This window comes from Lathamus discolor, chromosome 5 (genome assembly GCF_037157495.1).
Source record: "Lathamus discolor isolate bLatDis1 chromosome 5, bLatDis1.hap1, whole genome shotgun sequence".
NCBI lineage: Eukaryota > Metazoa > Chordata > Aves > Psittaciformes > Psittacidae > Lathamus > Lathamus discolor.
The window spans coordinates 25,212,966-25,225,666 of NC_088888.1; the positions used below are offsets into that span (position 1 = coordinate 25,212,966).

General features: G+C 38.3%; 1 protein-coding gene across 3 annotated transcripts in view; it reads left to right on the forward strand.

Annotated features, from left to right (window-relative positions):
* STRN (striatin) overlaps positions 1-12,701 on the forward strand; it is a 70,244-nt gene that overhangs the window by 34,103 nt on the left and 23,440 nt on the right. For all 3 annotated transcript variants that reach the window (XM_065680093.1, XM_065680094.1, XM_065680095.1), the window contains exons 6-8: positions 6,476-6,611; positions 8,473-8,608; positions 12,536-12,646. In XM_065680093.1, coding sequence (XP_065536165.1) covers positions 6,476-6,611; positions 8,473-8,608; positions 12,536-12,646 — 383 coding nt within the window. The remainder of the gene's footprint in view (positions 1-6,475; positions 6,612-8,472; positions 8,609-12,535; positions 12,647-12,701) is intronic.

Consider the following 12,701-nt stretch of genomic DNA (forward strand, 5'->3'; position numbering starts at 1 on the left):
CCCTGCTTCCACCTTGCAGTGACCTAATAGGCATTTCAAAGGTACCTGGTTTAGGCCAGACCTGGATACTTCAAACAGATGCATTAAAGTGGGGGGAGGTGGAAAAGAAGATAAATTTGGGTTTTATGTGAAGAAAGTAGTACCAGTGGACCACTCTTTAAATTTCAGTGGCACAGATCTGTGACTTTAAAGGATGGAGGGATGCTTCTTGGAAATGTCACATGAGAGTCATGGTACAGAAGGAGTGGGGAGAAAGAGACAGGAAGGTTTGCAGTGCGTGAGAGAGAAACAAAGGGAGGGGTCGTGGGTGGAGAAATACCTTACAAGAGGTTACTTCAGTTCTTCAGACACTGAATTTATTTTTAATTTTTATTCTTTAAAAAGCTTGTTTAATTAACATATCTGACTAGATTTGTCAGGAAAAGTGGCCATTCCTTTTTAGATTGCATTCCTTCATGATTCCAATTTATATCCAAACCATTTTGTAAGTGTTGCTTACCAGTTGTGGTATGTATTGCACTGTTTCTTGCATTGTGTGCTGTGAATTCATAGCAGGCTTCAAAGGCTGGGACAGCCTGTCCCATGTTCCTTGTTTGTAAATTTTGCTGATTGTAAGTGTACCATAGTTTTATAAATTATTAGTTTGACATTTTCTGTGCTGCGTTATGAAAGATTTTGCATGGTATGGAGGTTTTAACAAATTGTTCTTAAAGACAGCCCTGATAGAAAGGAATACATTTGAATTTGCATTTTCTGTGCTGCGTTATGAAAGATTTTGCATGGTATGGAGGTTTTAACAAATTGTTCTTAAAGACAGCCCTGATAGAAAGGAATACATTTGAATTTGCATGTATTTATTCATTTCATCCATTTTGAAAGAGCTCAACTAGCCACATTGAAAAGACTGTGTTAAAACATGAAATAACTAGATTCTGTGGGGAATTAATAAAACTTACGACCTTGCAGTAGAGCATTTTGACATTAAGAAGAACTGAGCCAAAGAAAATGGCTCAAGAAAGAGACTGCTAGAGTATCTGCTTTGTGACTGCTTTGAATGCTGGGTCATAACAGGCTTTTGCCTGTTACAGGCCCCAGAAACATTTCGCAGCCTAAGCTGAACTTGTGGTTTTTTTTAAATTTACTGTGGTATTTCTTCCTGCTTCTGAATTTATCAATAAAATCTGGTTTTATTTAAGATAACTTTTGTATGTCTTGGATAAAACAAATGAACCAAAAACTCCTCTACTTTTTCATCTGGGGGAGTGAGTAGGACTGAGGCAATATGGCCTTGTGGCTGGGCTGTTCACAGGAACAATCTGAGTGTCTCCCTGGCCATGACCACAGACTCACAAGAACTGTTATCAACAAAGAAGCAGATAATGAGAGAAATATTAAATGTGTTGATTACAAAGAGAATATGTGTCTGTAATGTGTCTTTAGTGTAAGTTAAACTTGACTTTGTAATATGAAGCATTCTGGATTGTGCTGGGAGAAGGAAAGTTATGATCACTGTGCTGGTTTAGTTTCCACATAACAGCTTCACCTTTCCGTTAGGTAATGGTTTCTACTTTTCACTCAATAAGAAACAGGATTTGTGTTAAGATCCTGAATATTCAATGTTGAGAGCAAATCAAATACTATACATTCTGTAAGACTCTGAGTAATTTGATGTCAGGGCCGGCTAGATTTTTACATGAAATAGTTGTATGGACCTGTGTCACTGTAGGGCAGAAATAGTACATGTGGAATATCCACAAATCATATTTCTTAGATTTCGTAGGAACATACTATTATTGGGTTTAGTCTTGAGGGGCAAGGGGTTAAGACAAATCTGAACTGAACAGCTTGTAAAATACAAGTTGGGATGAGATGATGGGATTTTCAGTGGTAGAAAGTTCTGGCAACTTCTCCTGAGGAGAAAAACAGTGTTGTGATTTCAGGTTTATGTTGCTTTAAGGGAGGCAAATACTTCGGTTACCAGTCCATTTGTAACAAGAATTTTCCATTTTAAGCAGCAAGTATCAGGTAGTCTCTCTTCCCCAAAACCTTTGCTGTCTCATTGAATAACACTACTGGAGAGGAGGATATAATGTAGAGTTAGCAGTATCTGATAGAAGATGTTATATTGGTTAAATTAACTAATTATTTATTTATTTTGTAACTTACTTATTAAGGTTCACTTAGGAATTGGTAAGTCAACTGGGATGAACCCTCAAGGAAAGAAGGCAAGGTTAGGTGCTGGGGAGAAAACTATGCGAGGGTGCTGTGGTTGCAGGGTATGATTGAGGAAGGAGTAGTGGGAAGGAGAGTCAGGACAAGCAGCTGAGGAGCACAGGGTTGAGAAAGTCCTGCCAAAATCTGGTTACTGTATGCACTCTGCTTTGGCAGCTTCTGTAGCTGCTCCTGCTGTTTGGGTTTTTTGGCTTGTTCTTCCCTAGCAGTTTTTCTTTAGTCAGTATGGCTGCGGAAGAAGGAAAAAGCAATGCCTAAGTTCTTGCACTTTGAAAATTGTGTTCTCCCTTAACACATTTTGATCTAGAACTACCCAATAAAGAGGAATCATCCTTTCTGAGACCTTTGTGGTTTTGGCTTTTTTTTCTGAGACATTTATGGGTTTTTTTTTTGTCTCCCTTTATTTGCAGCAGGTCCTGAACCTTGCCGTAGTCTTGCTTCAGTCATGTCTATAATACTAATTAGTGTATTAGTGTATCTAATGCTAATTTCTGTATTAGTCCTTGCTTTGGGAGCTCCATTCTATTTTCACCCATTAATATTTTAAGAAGTATTCTAGACTACAGAAGCCCTGGAAATGTTGAGTTGTCTGTCTTTTTCTAAAATGGAATTTAAAGTAATTTATCTACACTGTCTCTGAGTATTTTTTTGCCACTTCTACTTTATGTTGCTTTATCAGTGGTCCCATGAAGAGAAACAAACTAAACAGATGGAAAATAACGAAACAGGCAAGCTTCAAATTGCCATCAAAGTACATTATATAAATTAGCTAAGGCCAGACATTTTCTTGGATAACTTTTATAGTATTCGTGTTTATGCTTTCAGTAGTCATAGAATTATAGAATAGTTAGGGTTGGAAAGGACCTCAAGATCATCTAGTTCCAACCCCCCTGCCATAGGCAGGGACATCTCACACTAAACCATCCCACACGAGGCTTCATCCAACCTGGCCTTGAACACTGCCAGGGATGGAGCACTCACAACCTCCCTGGGCAACCCATTCCAGTGTCTCACCACCCTAACAGGAAAGAATGTCCTCCTTATATCCAATCTAAACTTCCCCTGTTTAAGTTTTAACCCATTACCCCTTGTCCTGTCACTACAGTCCCTGAAGAAGAGTCCCTCCCCAGCATCCCTATAGGCCCCCTTCAGATACCTGGAAGGCTGCTATTAGGTCTCCACGCAGCCTTCTCTTCTCCAGGCTGAACAGCCCCAACTTCCTCAGCCTGTCTTCATACGGGAGGTGCTCCAGTCCCCTGATCATCCTCGTGGCCCTCCTCTGGACTTGTTGCAAAAGTTCCATGTCCTTTTTATGTTGAGGACACCAGAACTGCACACAATACTCCAGGTGAGGTCTCACAAGAGCAGAGTAGAGGGGCAGGATCATCTCTTTCGACCTGCTGGTCACACTCCTTTTGATGCAGCCCAGGATACGGTTGGTTTTCTGGGCTGCGAGCGCACAGTGCCGGCTCATGTTCATTTTCTCATCAACCAGCACCCCCAAGTCCTTCTCTGCAGGGCCGCTCTGAATCTCTTCTTTCTCCAATCTGTAGCTGTGCCTGGGATTGCTCTGACCCAGGTGCAGGATCTTGCACTTATCGTGGTTGAACTTCATAAGGTTGGCATCAGCCCACCTCACAAGCGTGTCAAGGTCCCTCTGGGTGGCATCCCTTCCCTCCAGCATATCAACCAGACCACACAGCTTGGTGTCACTGGCGAACTTGCTGAGGGTGCACTCAATCCCACTGTCCATGTCAGCGATGAAGATGTTAAACAAGACCGGTCCCAACACCAATCCCTGAGGGACACCACTCATTACCGGTCTCCAGCCGGACATTAAGCCATTGACCACAACTCTTTGTGTGCGGCCATCCAGCCAGTTCTTTATCCACTGAGTGGTCCATCCATCAAATTGATATCTCTCCAATTTAGAGAGAAGGATGTCGTGTGGGACAGTGTCAAACGCTTTGCACAAGTCCAGGTAGATGACATCAGCTGCTTTACGCTTGTCCATCAATTCTGTAGCCCCATCATAGAAGGCCACGAAATTGGTCAGGGAGGATTTCCCCTTAGTGAAGCCATACTGGGTGTCACCAAGCACCTTGGTGTTTTTCATGTGCCTTAGCATGCTGTCCAGGAGAATGTGCTCCAAGATTTTGCCAGGCACAGAGGTAAGACTGACTGGTCTGTAATTCCCCGGGTCTTCCATTTTCCTGTTCTTGAAAATGGGGGTTATATTTCCCTTTTTCCAGTCGTCGGGAACTTCACCTGACTGCCATGATTTTTCAAATATGATGGCCAGTGGCTTAGCAGCTTCATTTGCCAGCTCCTTCAGGACTTGCGGATGGATTTCATCAGGTCCCACGGACTTGTGCGCGTTCAGATTTTTGAGATGGTCTCGAACCAGATCCTCTCCTACAGTGGGCCCAATGTCTTCATTCTCACAGTCCCTGCGTCTACCTTCTAAGACCTGGGTGGTGCAGTCAGAGTCTTTGCCAGTGAAGACCGAGGCAAAGAAGTCATTCAGAACCTCAGCCTTCTCCAAATCCTGTGTAGCCAGTTCTCCTGAAAGCTTCCTCAGGGGGCCTATGTTGTCCCTAGTCTGTTTTTTTTTTTTTTGCTATGTACCTGTAGAATCCTTTCCTGTTATCCTTAACATCCCTGGCTAGGCTTAATTCTAACTGTGCCTTAGCCTTCCTAGCCTGGTCCCTAGCTTCCCGGACAACATCCCTGTACTCTACCCAGGCCACCTGTCCTTGCTTCCATTTTTTATAAGCCTCTTTTTCCCTTTGAATTTTCCTCAGCAGCTCCTTATCCATTCAAGGAGGTCTCCTGTCCCTTCTGCCGCACTTCCTTCTAGTTGGGATGCAGCACTCCTGAGCTTGTAATAGGTGACCCTTGAACATCAACCAACAGTCTATCAAGAAGCCACTCCTGCTAATTGTCATGTAAGCATAGAAGTGCCTGAATAGAGACTGTGTAAAGAAGAAAATGTGTTGCTGATCGTGCCTTATTACCCATCAGAGCTTTTGCCCTTAGATGTTCTCTGCAATAAACCTTTGAAAAGTGTAATGAAGAAACACTGGGATAAGAGGGTGATGGATGATCAGAGTTTACACTGCAGGGAGTTTAAAAGGGCATGCTATATAGGCTTGTTAGTTAACTGAACCTTTCGAAATGTGTCATAGCAAAAAATAAAGTAGCATTAGCAGCTCACTTGCTGATCATAAGGGTGGCTGTACAAGACAATTTAGAGAGACAACTCTAAAAAGAAAGAAAGACTTCTGTTGTTTCAATGGTTGTGAAAATCAAGATGACGTGCATTTAGTGATGAACTATGAAAAACAGACTACTGATTAAAGGTAAGAAAAACAATAAAACTTGTCTTTGCTGCTGTAAAGTCATATAAAGAATGGACAAGGTTTTCCTGGAAGTAATCATTATAATTCAAACTGTATAATTTTGTTCACCACTTCATCTTTGAGGGATTGATGGAGGAGTGTGTCTTCTGCATCGAAAACATGGTACCTGGTGTTCATTATAGGATTGCTTTAATTGTACTTTCATCAGAGTTTTAATAATGGTTAAAGTCCTGCTTCTTGTATTCTTCCTCTTCAGCTGTTAGTATAACAACCCTTACACTTCCTCTTCAGAGGCGCTGCCTGAATTTGTGCCAGTGCAGACATAATTTACTCAGTCTTCATCCATTTCCTTGTTTGTTTAATCCTAACATCTACGTAAATGTTAGTTAGTCATCAGTAATATTTTCCTATTATATTGTTTTATAGCGGCAGATTTACCACGTCTGAGAAGTTAAGCATTGATAGAGCTAGAGTTTGATGTTTCCCAGCCACATGAGGAACATTCACATCGCAGCAGCGAAGTTTTCCTGTACCCTGATGTACATACGGGAGGCCAACTTAGTAGCTGTAACTTATGTCCTTGTTGCTGAGGCTTTCAGTATTGGAAGTTCTATCAGTATTGAAGTTGCTTTTTGGGCACATACCAGATGAATCTTGCTTTAAAATGCTTTTCACATTAAAAAAAATCAGTGTCTGTTTTGGTAATTGCAGCTGCATGAAGAATAATTGTTTATTTTTTTTAATCAGTAAACATGTTTAGCTATAGGCTTATTTTAGTGTCAGGTGTTGTTAGACATCATAATACAGAACAGACTGGTAATTGCAAAAGTGACTGTTACGATTTCTTTTGACTTATGATGGTGGTTGTTGTTGTTGTTTAGGAAACCTGAATTGACTGACTCTGCCTCTCTGCTAGAGACCTTCAAGTTTCTTGAAAATGCAGCTGCAGACTTTAGTGATGAAGAAGATGAAGACGATATTGAAGGAAGAGAGAAAACAATCATTGATACTGCAACAGTGAGTGGAAAAAATAATTGAAAAAGTTACGAAGAACAGAAAAAGTGAGATTAATGAGATGCCTATATGCAAAGTATTTGACTGTGTATGTACACGTGCAAATCATGAATGCATCTTTATGATGGTCTGTCCAAGCATGTGTGCATAAGAGGGATTATGTATGCATTTCTGCATTTGTGCATACAACTTAAGCTTTGCAATCTTTATTGCTTTTTCAGTGACAGATTAATTTTTTTTAAATTGTCTTCCTACTGTTCCATATTGCCTAATATTTTTTATATATATTGAATACATTTTTTAAGGTAGCAGGTGTCCTTTTTTACAATTTTCAGCTAAGTTTGAAGGTAGTGTTTGTAACATTGCATATCAAAAATGCATTGTTTCTTGAATATTTGTATAAATGTAGTGACATCTAAAATTACTTGTAGAAATTTATCCTTGTAGGTTACAGAACTGAAATATCAGTGAAATAAAATATAAAGAAATATTTTTCTTTAAATAGTTTGTGGAAGGAAAAAAAAGTATAACTGGAAAAAACTACCATGCAGTTAATAAACTTTTTTGTTTGTTTATTCAGTCAAATACCTGAAACTCCCTCTTGAGCTATACTTTGCTGTATGATTTGGTCATTATTCAGTGAGTTCTGTTTCTTAGCAATTGAAATTTGGAGTTAAGATGGATGTGATTGTTTCTATGATGAGTTTTAAGAATGAACGCTTAAAAAAACTTACCAGTTTTAGAAAGTTTTTGAAGAGAATCTTTGTAAACTTGTCCCTATCATCCATGGGCTGTGAATGTCTGAGACTCTTCTGTAAAATCATCTGTAATAAAGTGTGTTTAATAAGTCTGCTGAAGGAATGAAGCATGAAGTTTAGAATTCCTTCAGGTTTTGAAATGAGTTCATTGTATTTAGTGGAAACAGTCATTCATCTTCATGAACTATGGGATGTTGGCCTGTGCACTGAAGTCTTTACAGACTGACCCTTATCAAGGTTCCAAGTCAAAATATTGTGATGAATGTAATTCTTTTTTTATGTAGAAGTAAAATTTATGCTACAGATTTCATGTATCATAACTGTAAAGCATCTAGTCCATTTTGGTTATTGAGAGAAAAGTAAATTGATTGCAGAACGCATACAGTGAGGTCCTTCATTAATACATGTGTTTTGTCTTTTGCCAAAATGTGGTAATTTTTTTAAAAGTTAGCTTACTTTTGAATTTGAAAAGGGAATTGCAGTTTAAACATGGAGGTATCATGTTCAAATACCCGTAATATCTGAGGAGGTATCCAGGATGGACTGATTTTGCCAGATCTGAGCAAATGAAGTCTTGTCAGTTGTGTTGTGGTTTGTTGGTTTTTGTTGTTGTTTTTTTTTTTTTTCCCTAAACTTGTCTTTTGGTCCAAATGTAGAGTGATTTCAGAGGTGAGTGTTAAGGTGGCTATTTTCAGAGAAGCAGAGTGAGTTTGGCTTCGCTGCAGTCCTTTCTACAGCATTCTGGGGGTTTTGTTTGTGGGTTTTGTGAGTTTTTTTGTTGTTTCTGTTGTTTGGGTTTTTTTAAAATCTGTATTAAGAATGTTTGTACTTTTCTGGTATTGAAATAGTAGTGGTGTCGGTCAGTGTAGATTCATTATGAATTGTTTTGTCACAAGAAGAAAGATATACAGAAAAATTTTATTTTGACTTAGAAGTTTGAACAAAGCCTGAATACTTATTACAGATTTGCTTATTAATACATACTTTTCTGCTTCTTCAACAAGTTCTTCTTAGGATTTTGCATAGAAGACAAGACAGTACTGCTCAGTATAAAGGTGTGTGTGTAATGTAATTCACTTTTTTTATTCTCCATCCTGACCTTTCAGATTGTAAGGAAAAGAGTGCTATCTGACAGCAGTGAAGACAGAGATACAGAAGAAGCTTTGAAAGAGTTTGACTTTTTAGTTACCTCAGATGAAGGTGATGGGGAATCAAGAAGTTCAGGAGATGGAACAGACTGGGGTAAGGAAATGTAATGGATTGTGCCAGGTTTAGAAGGAGGAAAAAAAAATGTGCTAAGAATACTTGGGTTTGATTGAGGTCTCTGTCACGATCACAGCTTCTTTTGAGTATTCGTACAGTAAATAACTGGCAGACTGAAGTCCTCTTGACATAATGTTCTCTTTTTTATGTATAATGCTTTAATTAAGGATTCTTCAGGGGTTATGCTTCTTGTCATTGTCTTCTTCCTTTTCTTTAATAATAAGACAGATAGAAGTTGAATTTTATGAGTGGAGTTAATGTGTTTTACCAGTGACCCATGCTAATGAAGGGCTCTGATAAAGCTGTATTTTACAATTGCGACATGAAAGCTAGTTTGTCTTTGCTTTCTCCCACTTCGATACAGACAGTAATGAGTCATAAATACTGAATTCTTGTACTTTCATTGTGTGTTAGCAATTTGGGCGATATGTACTACTCAATTGTTAAAAATTTCTTTCACAATTTACCAGAATAATATACCTTTAAGCTCTCTAGTCAGAGAGAGACATTTCATAAACTGTTCTCTGTCCTTTGAGGTTCACGTCCTGCAGCCCAGAATGCCAGCATGCTTTACTTTGACATTATTATTATGCATAAATATACTGCATAGGGAAAGGAAGAACATTAAATATCTTGATGGGGAGTTATTTTCTCCTTAAGCTGCTCTGGAAGGTTTCAAGAGTAAGTGGACACAGAGGGAGCTGTGGAAGGTGAATGGGAAATAATTTATGATAGAACCGCAACTTTGACAGACAAGCCATTGTAGCTGTGCTCTCACATGAGCTAACAGCTCTGAGATGCTGTATTTCACTGAACCATATTTAACTCCTGGTTGGACTCCAAATTACTGTGTAAGTATGGTGTAGTCTCTGCTTAAGAGGATGTGTCTCACCATAGTTACACACAGCAGTCAGTATTCTGTTCACCAAACAAATTCAGGAATGTTATTCTCTTTAAAAAAAAATAATAATTATTAGGCTGTTCAGTATTTTCTTCAATATTAAAATTTTATCCATTTACACTTGGTAAGTGTAGCTGTTGTTGTGTCACTGAAGTTAGTATGGCAACAGGAACTTTTGTTCTCAAATTCACACTTCTGGTTTATTTTTACTTTCATTGATGACAGCTGAGTACAAATAAGCAAAAGTGTAACATTAAAAGTAAATTGTCACAGAAAGTAGTAGTCTCATTTCTAGAAATATTAAGGGTTTTTTTGAGTTATAGATGTCCATGTTTTTCATTTACTTGTTTCACAACCTGTCTTTTATGGTAACTGCATATAAGAGTAATCTTCTTCAAGGAACTGCCATTGTGAATCACATTAATTTGATTTAAGCAAAGCTGTTAAATGTAGCATATAACAGTGATGTTGTAAAAAGAGGATAGAAGCAAACAGAGGAAGTCCTTGCTTTGTTTTTGGATCTGAAGCGTTACTCATCAATTACAGTAATCTGCTGAACCCATTTGGCTTAAAATGTCAGAAGTGTTCAGGTAATTTTTAAACTATAAAGGACTTGCTAAATATTAGTTCAGGATCCACTTGTGAAGTTGAACAGAACCTGGGGGATGAAGGAAGCATCCTGGGACAGTCGGTAGAAAATTAATGTATGAAGTATTTTCCTGGCAACAGTACAGTCTAATATAAATCCATTAATTATTTTTTTTTTTTTTTTTTGGAGTAGAGCAAAAAATCTTGTTTAGCCTGGGAGGAAAAGCATGATTAAAACTTACAATGTGGTCCCAGAAAGAATACATACTTGTTTTCTCTCAAGCATATTTTTTCATACTTCTTAATGTAAGTTTTGATCATTAATGTTCTTCATGCAATTTTTTAGTAGTACTTAATTGGGCATATGTGTTAAGAAGACATGACTTAGCCTGCAGACCATCTTTTTTAGAGTCTCTCTTCAGCTTATTAACATCTGTCTTTTCATAGCTGCTGCAAAAAGACTAATGCCTCAAGACTTTGGGGCTTGAATTAGTCTGTCACTCATGAATATAGTATCATGATTGAAGAATTCAGAGGAATGAGAGTTCAGCTAGTCCAAACTTCTGCTCATTTCCATTTGCAGCAGGTTACTGTGTCTGCCTTCTGGTCAAGTTTTGAGTATCTTCCAAGAAGGGAGTTCCTGTAAACTCTTCAGGGGCAGTAGAATCATAGAATAGTTTGGGTTGGAAGGGACTTTCTAGTCCAAACCCCCTGCGGTGAGCAGGGACATCATCAACTACATTGGGTTGCCCAGAACCACATCCAGCCTGGCCTTGAATGTCTCTTGTATTCTGGTATTTGACTGTCCCTGTGTTAAGAAGTATTTTGTCCTTCTGTGATTCAAGTCTGAGCAGAGTCTGTCTCTGTCTTCCCTGCACCTGCCCATTGGGCAGTTGTAGACAGCACTAGGATACCTCTTTTGCTATTGCTGAGCGCTCACAGTAGTTTCAACCTGTCCTTTTAGCTCATCTGCCCCAGTTGACTTAACCATATTAGTGGCTCCGCTGGACTTGCTGTACTATGTCAATACTAGATACTTAGCATTTTACTTACAAGGCTTCCCACTGTAAGAAATACTATACTGTAGTATAAAAGGTGTGCTCTCACAAATGCCAAATGAGGAAATAATCACTTCCCTCACACTACTGGTTATGTTCTTGTTAATAGAGCCCAGAATATGGTCAGTGGGCTTCGCTGCAGGAGTATGCTGCTGATTCCTCTTCAATTTGATATTGAAGAAGGACCCCCTAGGTCTTTTCAACATAGTTAATTTCTAACAAATCAGTCCCCATAATAACAGGTGTCCGGCTGTGTATTTTCTGTACAATGATAGTGGCTCCGTTAGGTTGTGATTGATAGTGTTATGCTTCCTCTACAGACATTTAGTTTCTGCATATTAGTCTGAGGATAAGTTTATTATTGTTCATATTTTAAAAGGTCTAGAATAGTTTATTGATGTACAAAGCAAACTTAGTCTGAAAGGAATTAATTTTTAAATAATAAAGCTAAGATTTTAATAGAATAAAACAAAACAAGTGCATTAAAAAGAATTTTTGTAGCTGTAATGGTCATGAAAATAAATATATTTGAGGAAAAGCTGTATTACCTCCCTTCTCGCACAAATTACTTTTCTAAGCTGCCTCAATGCAGTCTTTCCATAGATGGAAAAAATTACTTTTTTGTATGTGAACTCATAAGTTGTTGTTCATAATCTCCTGCTACCATACACTTGAAGAATACTTCTTCTCTGTGTCATGTCACAGGGGAAGCCATTTGAGAGAAGTTTAAAAATAAGGGGGGGATTCTTTTTTTTCATTAGGCACATTGAATTTTTTTTTTTTATTTTTTCCAAAGACTAATAACTCGGGCCTTTTCCTTTCTGTGAAATTTCATGGCTTTAGTGCTTTAAGATCTTATTCAAGAAAGCCTTGGTGACATGTATACTATGTTCCAAAATTATTTAAATGTGCTGCTACTTTGTTTAAGTGACAACATAGCACAAGGACAATAAAATGAGGATTTGAAATGATGCAACATCTGCTTTGTGAAGTTACATTGACCCGTAACATAGCTGCTGCTGCTTCTAGGTATAGTAATTCTTTCCCTGGAGGAAAGAAAAAGCTGAAAAGCATATCCTAACTTTTTATAAAGTAAATATTGCTTACATTTGTGGACAGCTGTGTACTTGGTTATAGAAATTAGGCATGTGAAATTTAACCTCAGTTTTCTGTTAAGAAAATTCTGAGCAAATAGAAGTGGAATGTGAGTAGCAGTTTTACAGCTTTCACAAGCTTGGTGCTATTTTTGTCTGTTTAAAATAAGACAAATGCCATTGACAGCAGCTGTTACCTCCTTCAGTGGAGATCACTTGGTGACATTATTGAAAAAGGATGTTTCATTTGTTTCACTTTGTTTAGAAAAGGAAGACCAGTGTCTCATGCCTGAAGCTTGGAATGTCGACCAGGGAGTAATAACCAAACTCAAGGAACAATACAAAAAGGAGCGCAAGGGGAAAAAGGGGGTGAAGAGTAAGTGGAAAACATTGCACCTTAAAATCATAAATCTCACATCTTTCACATCCTT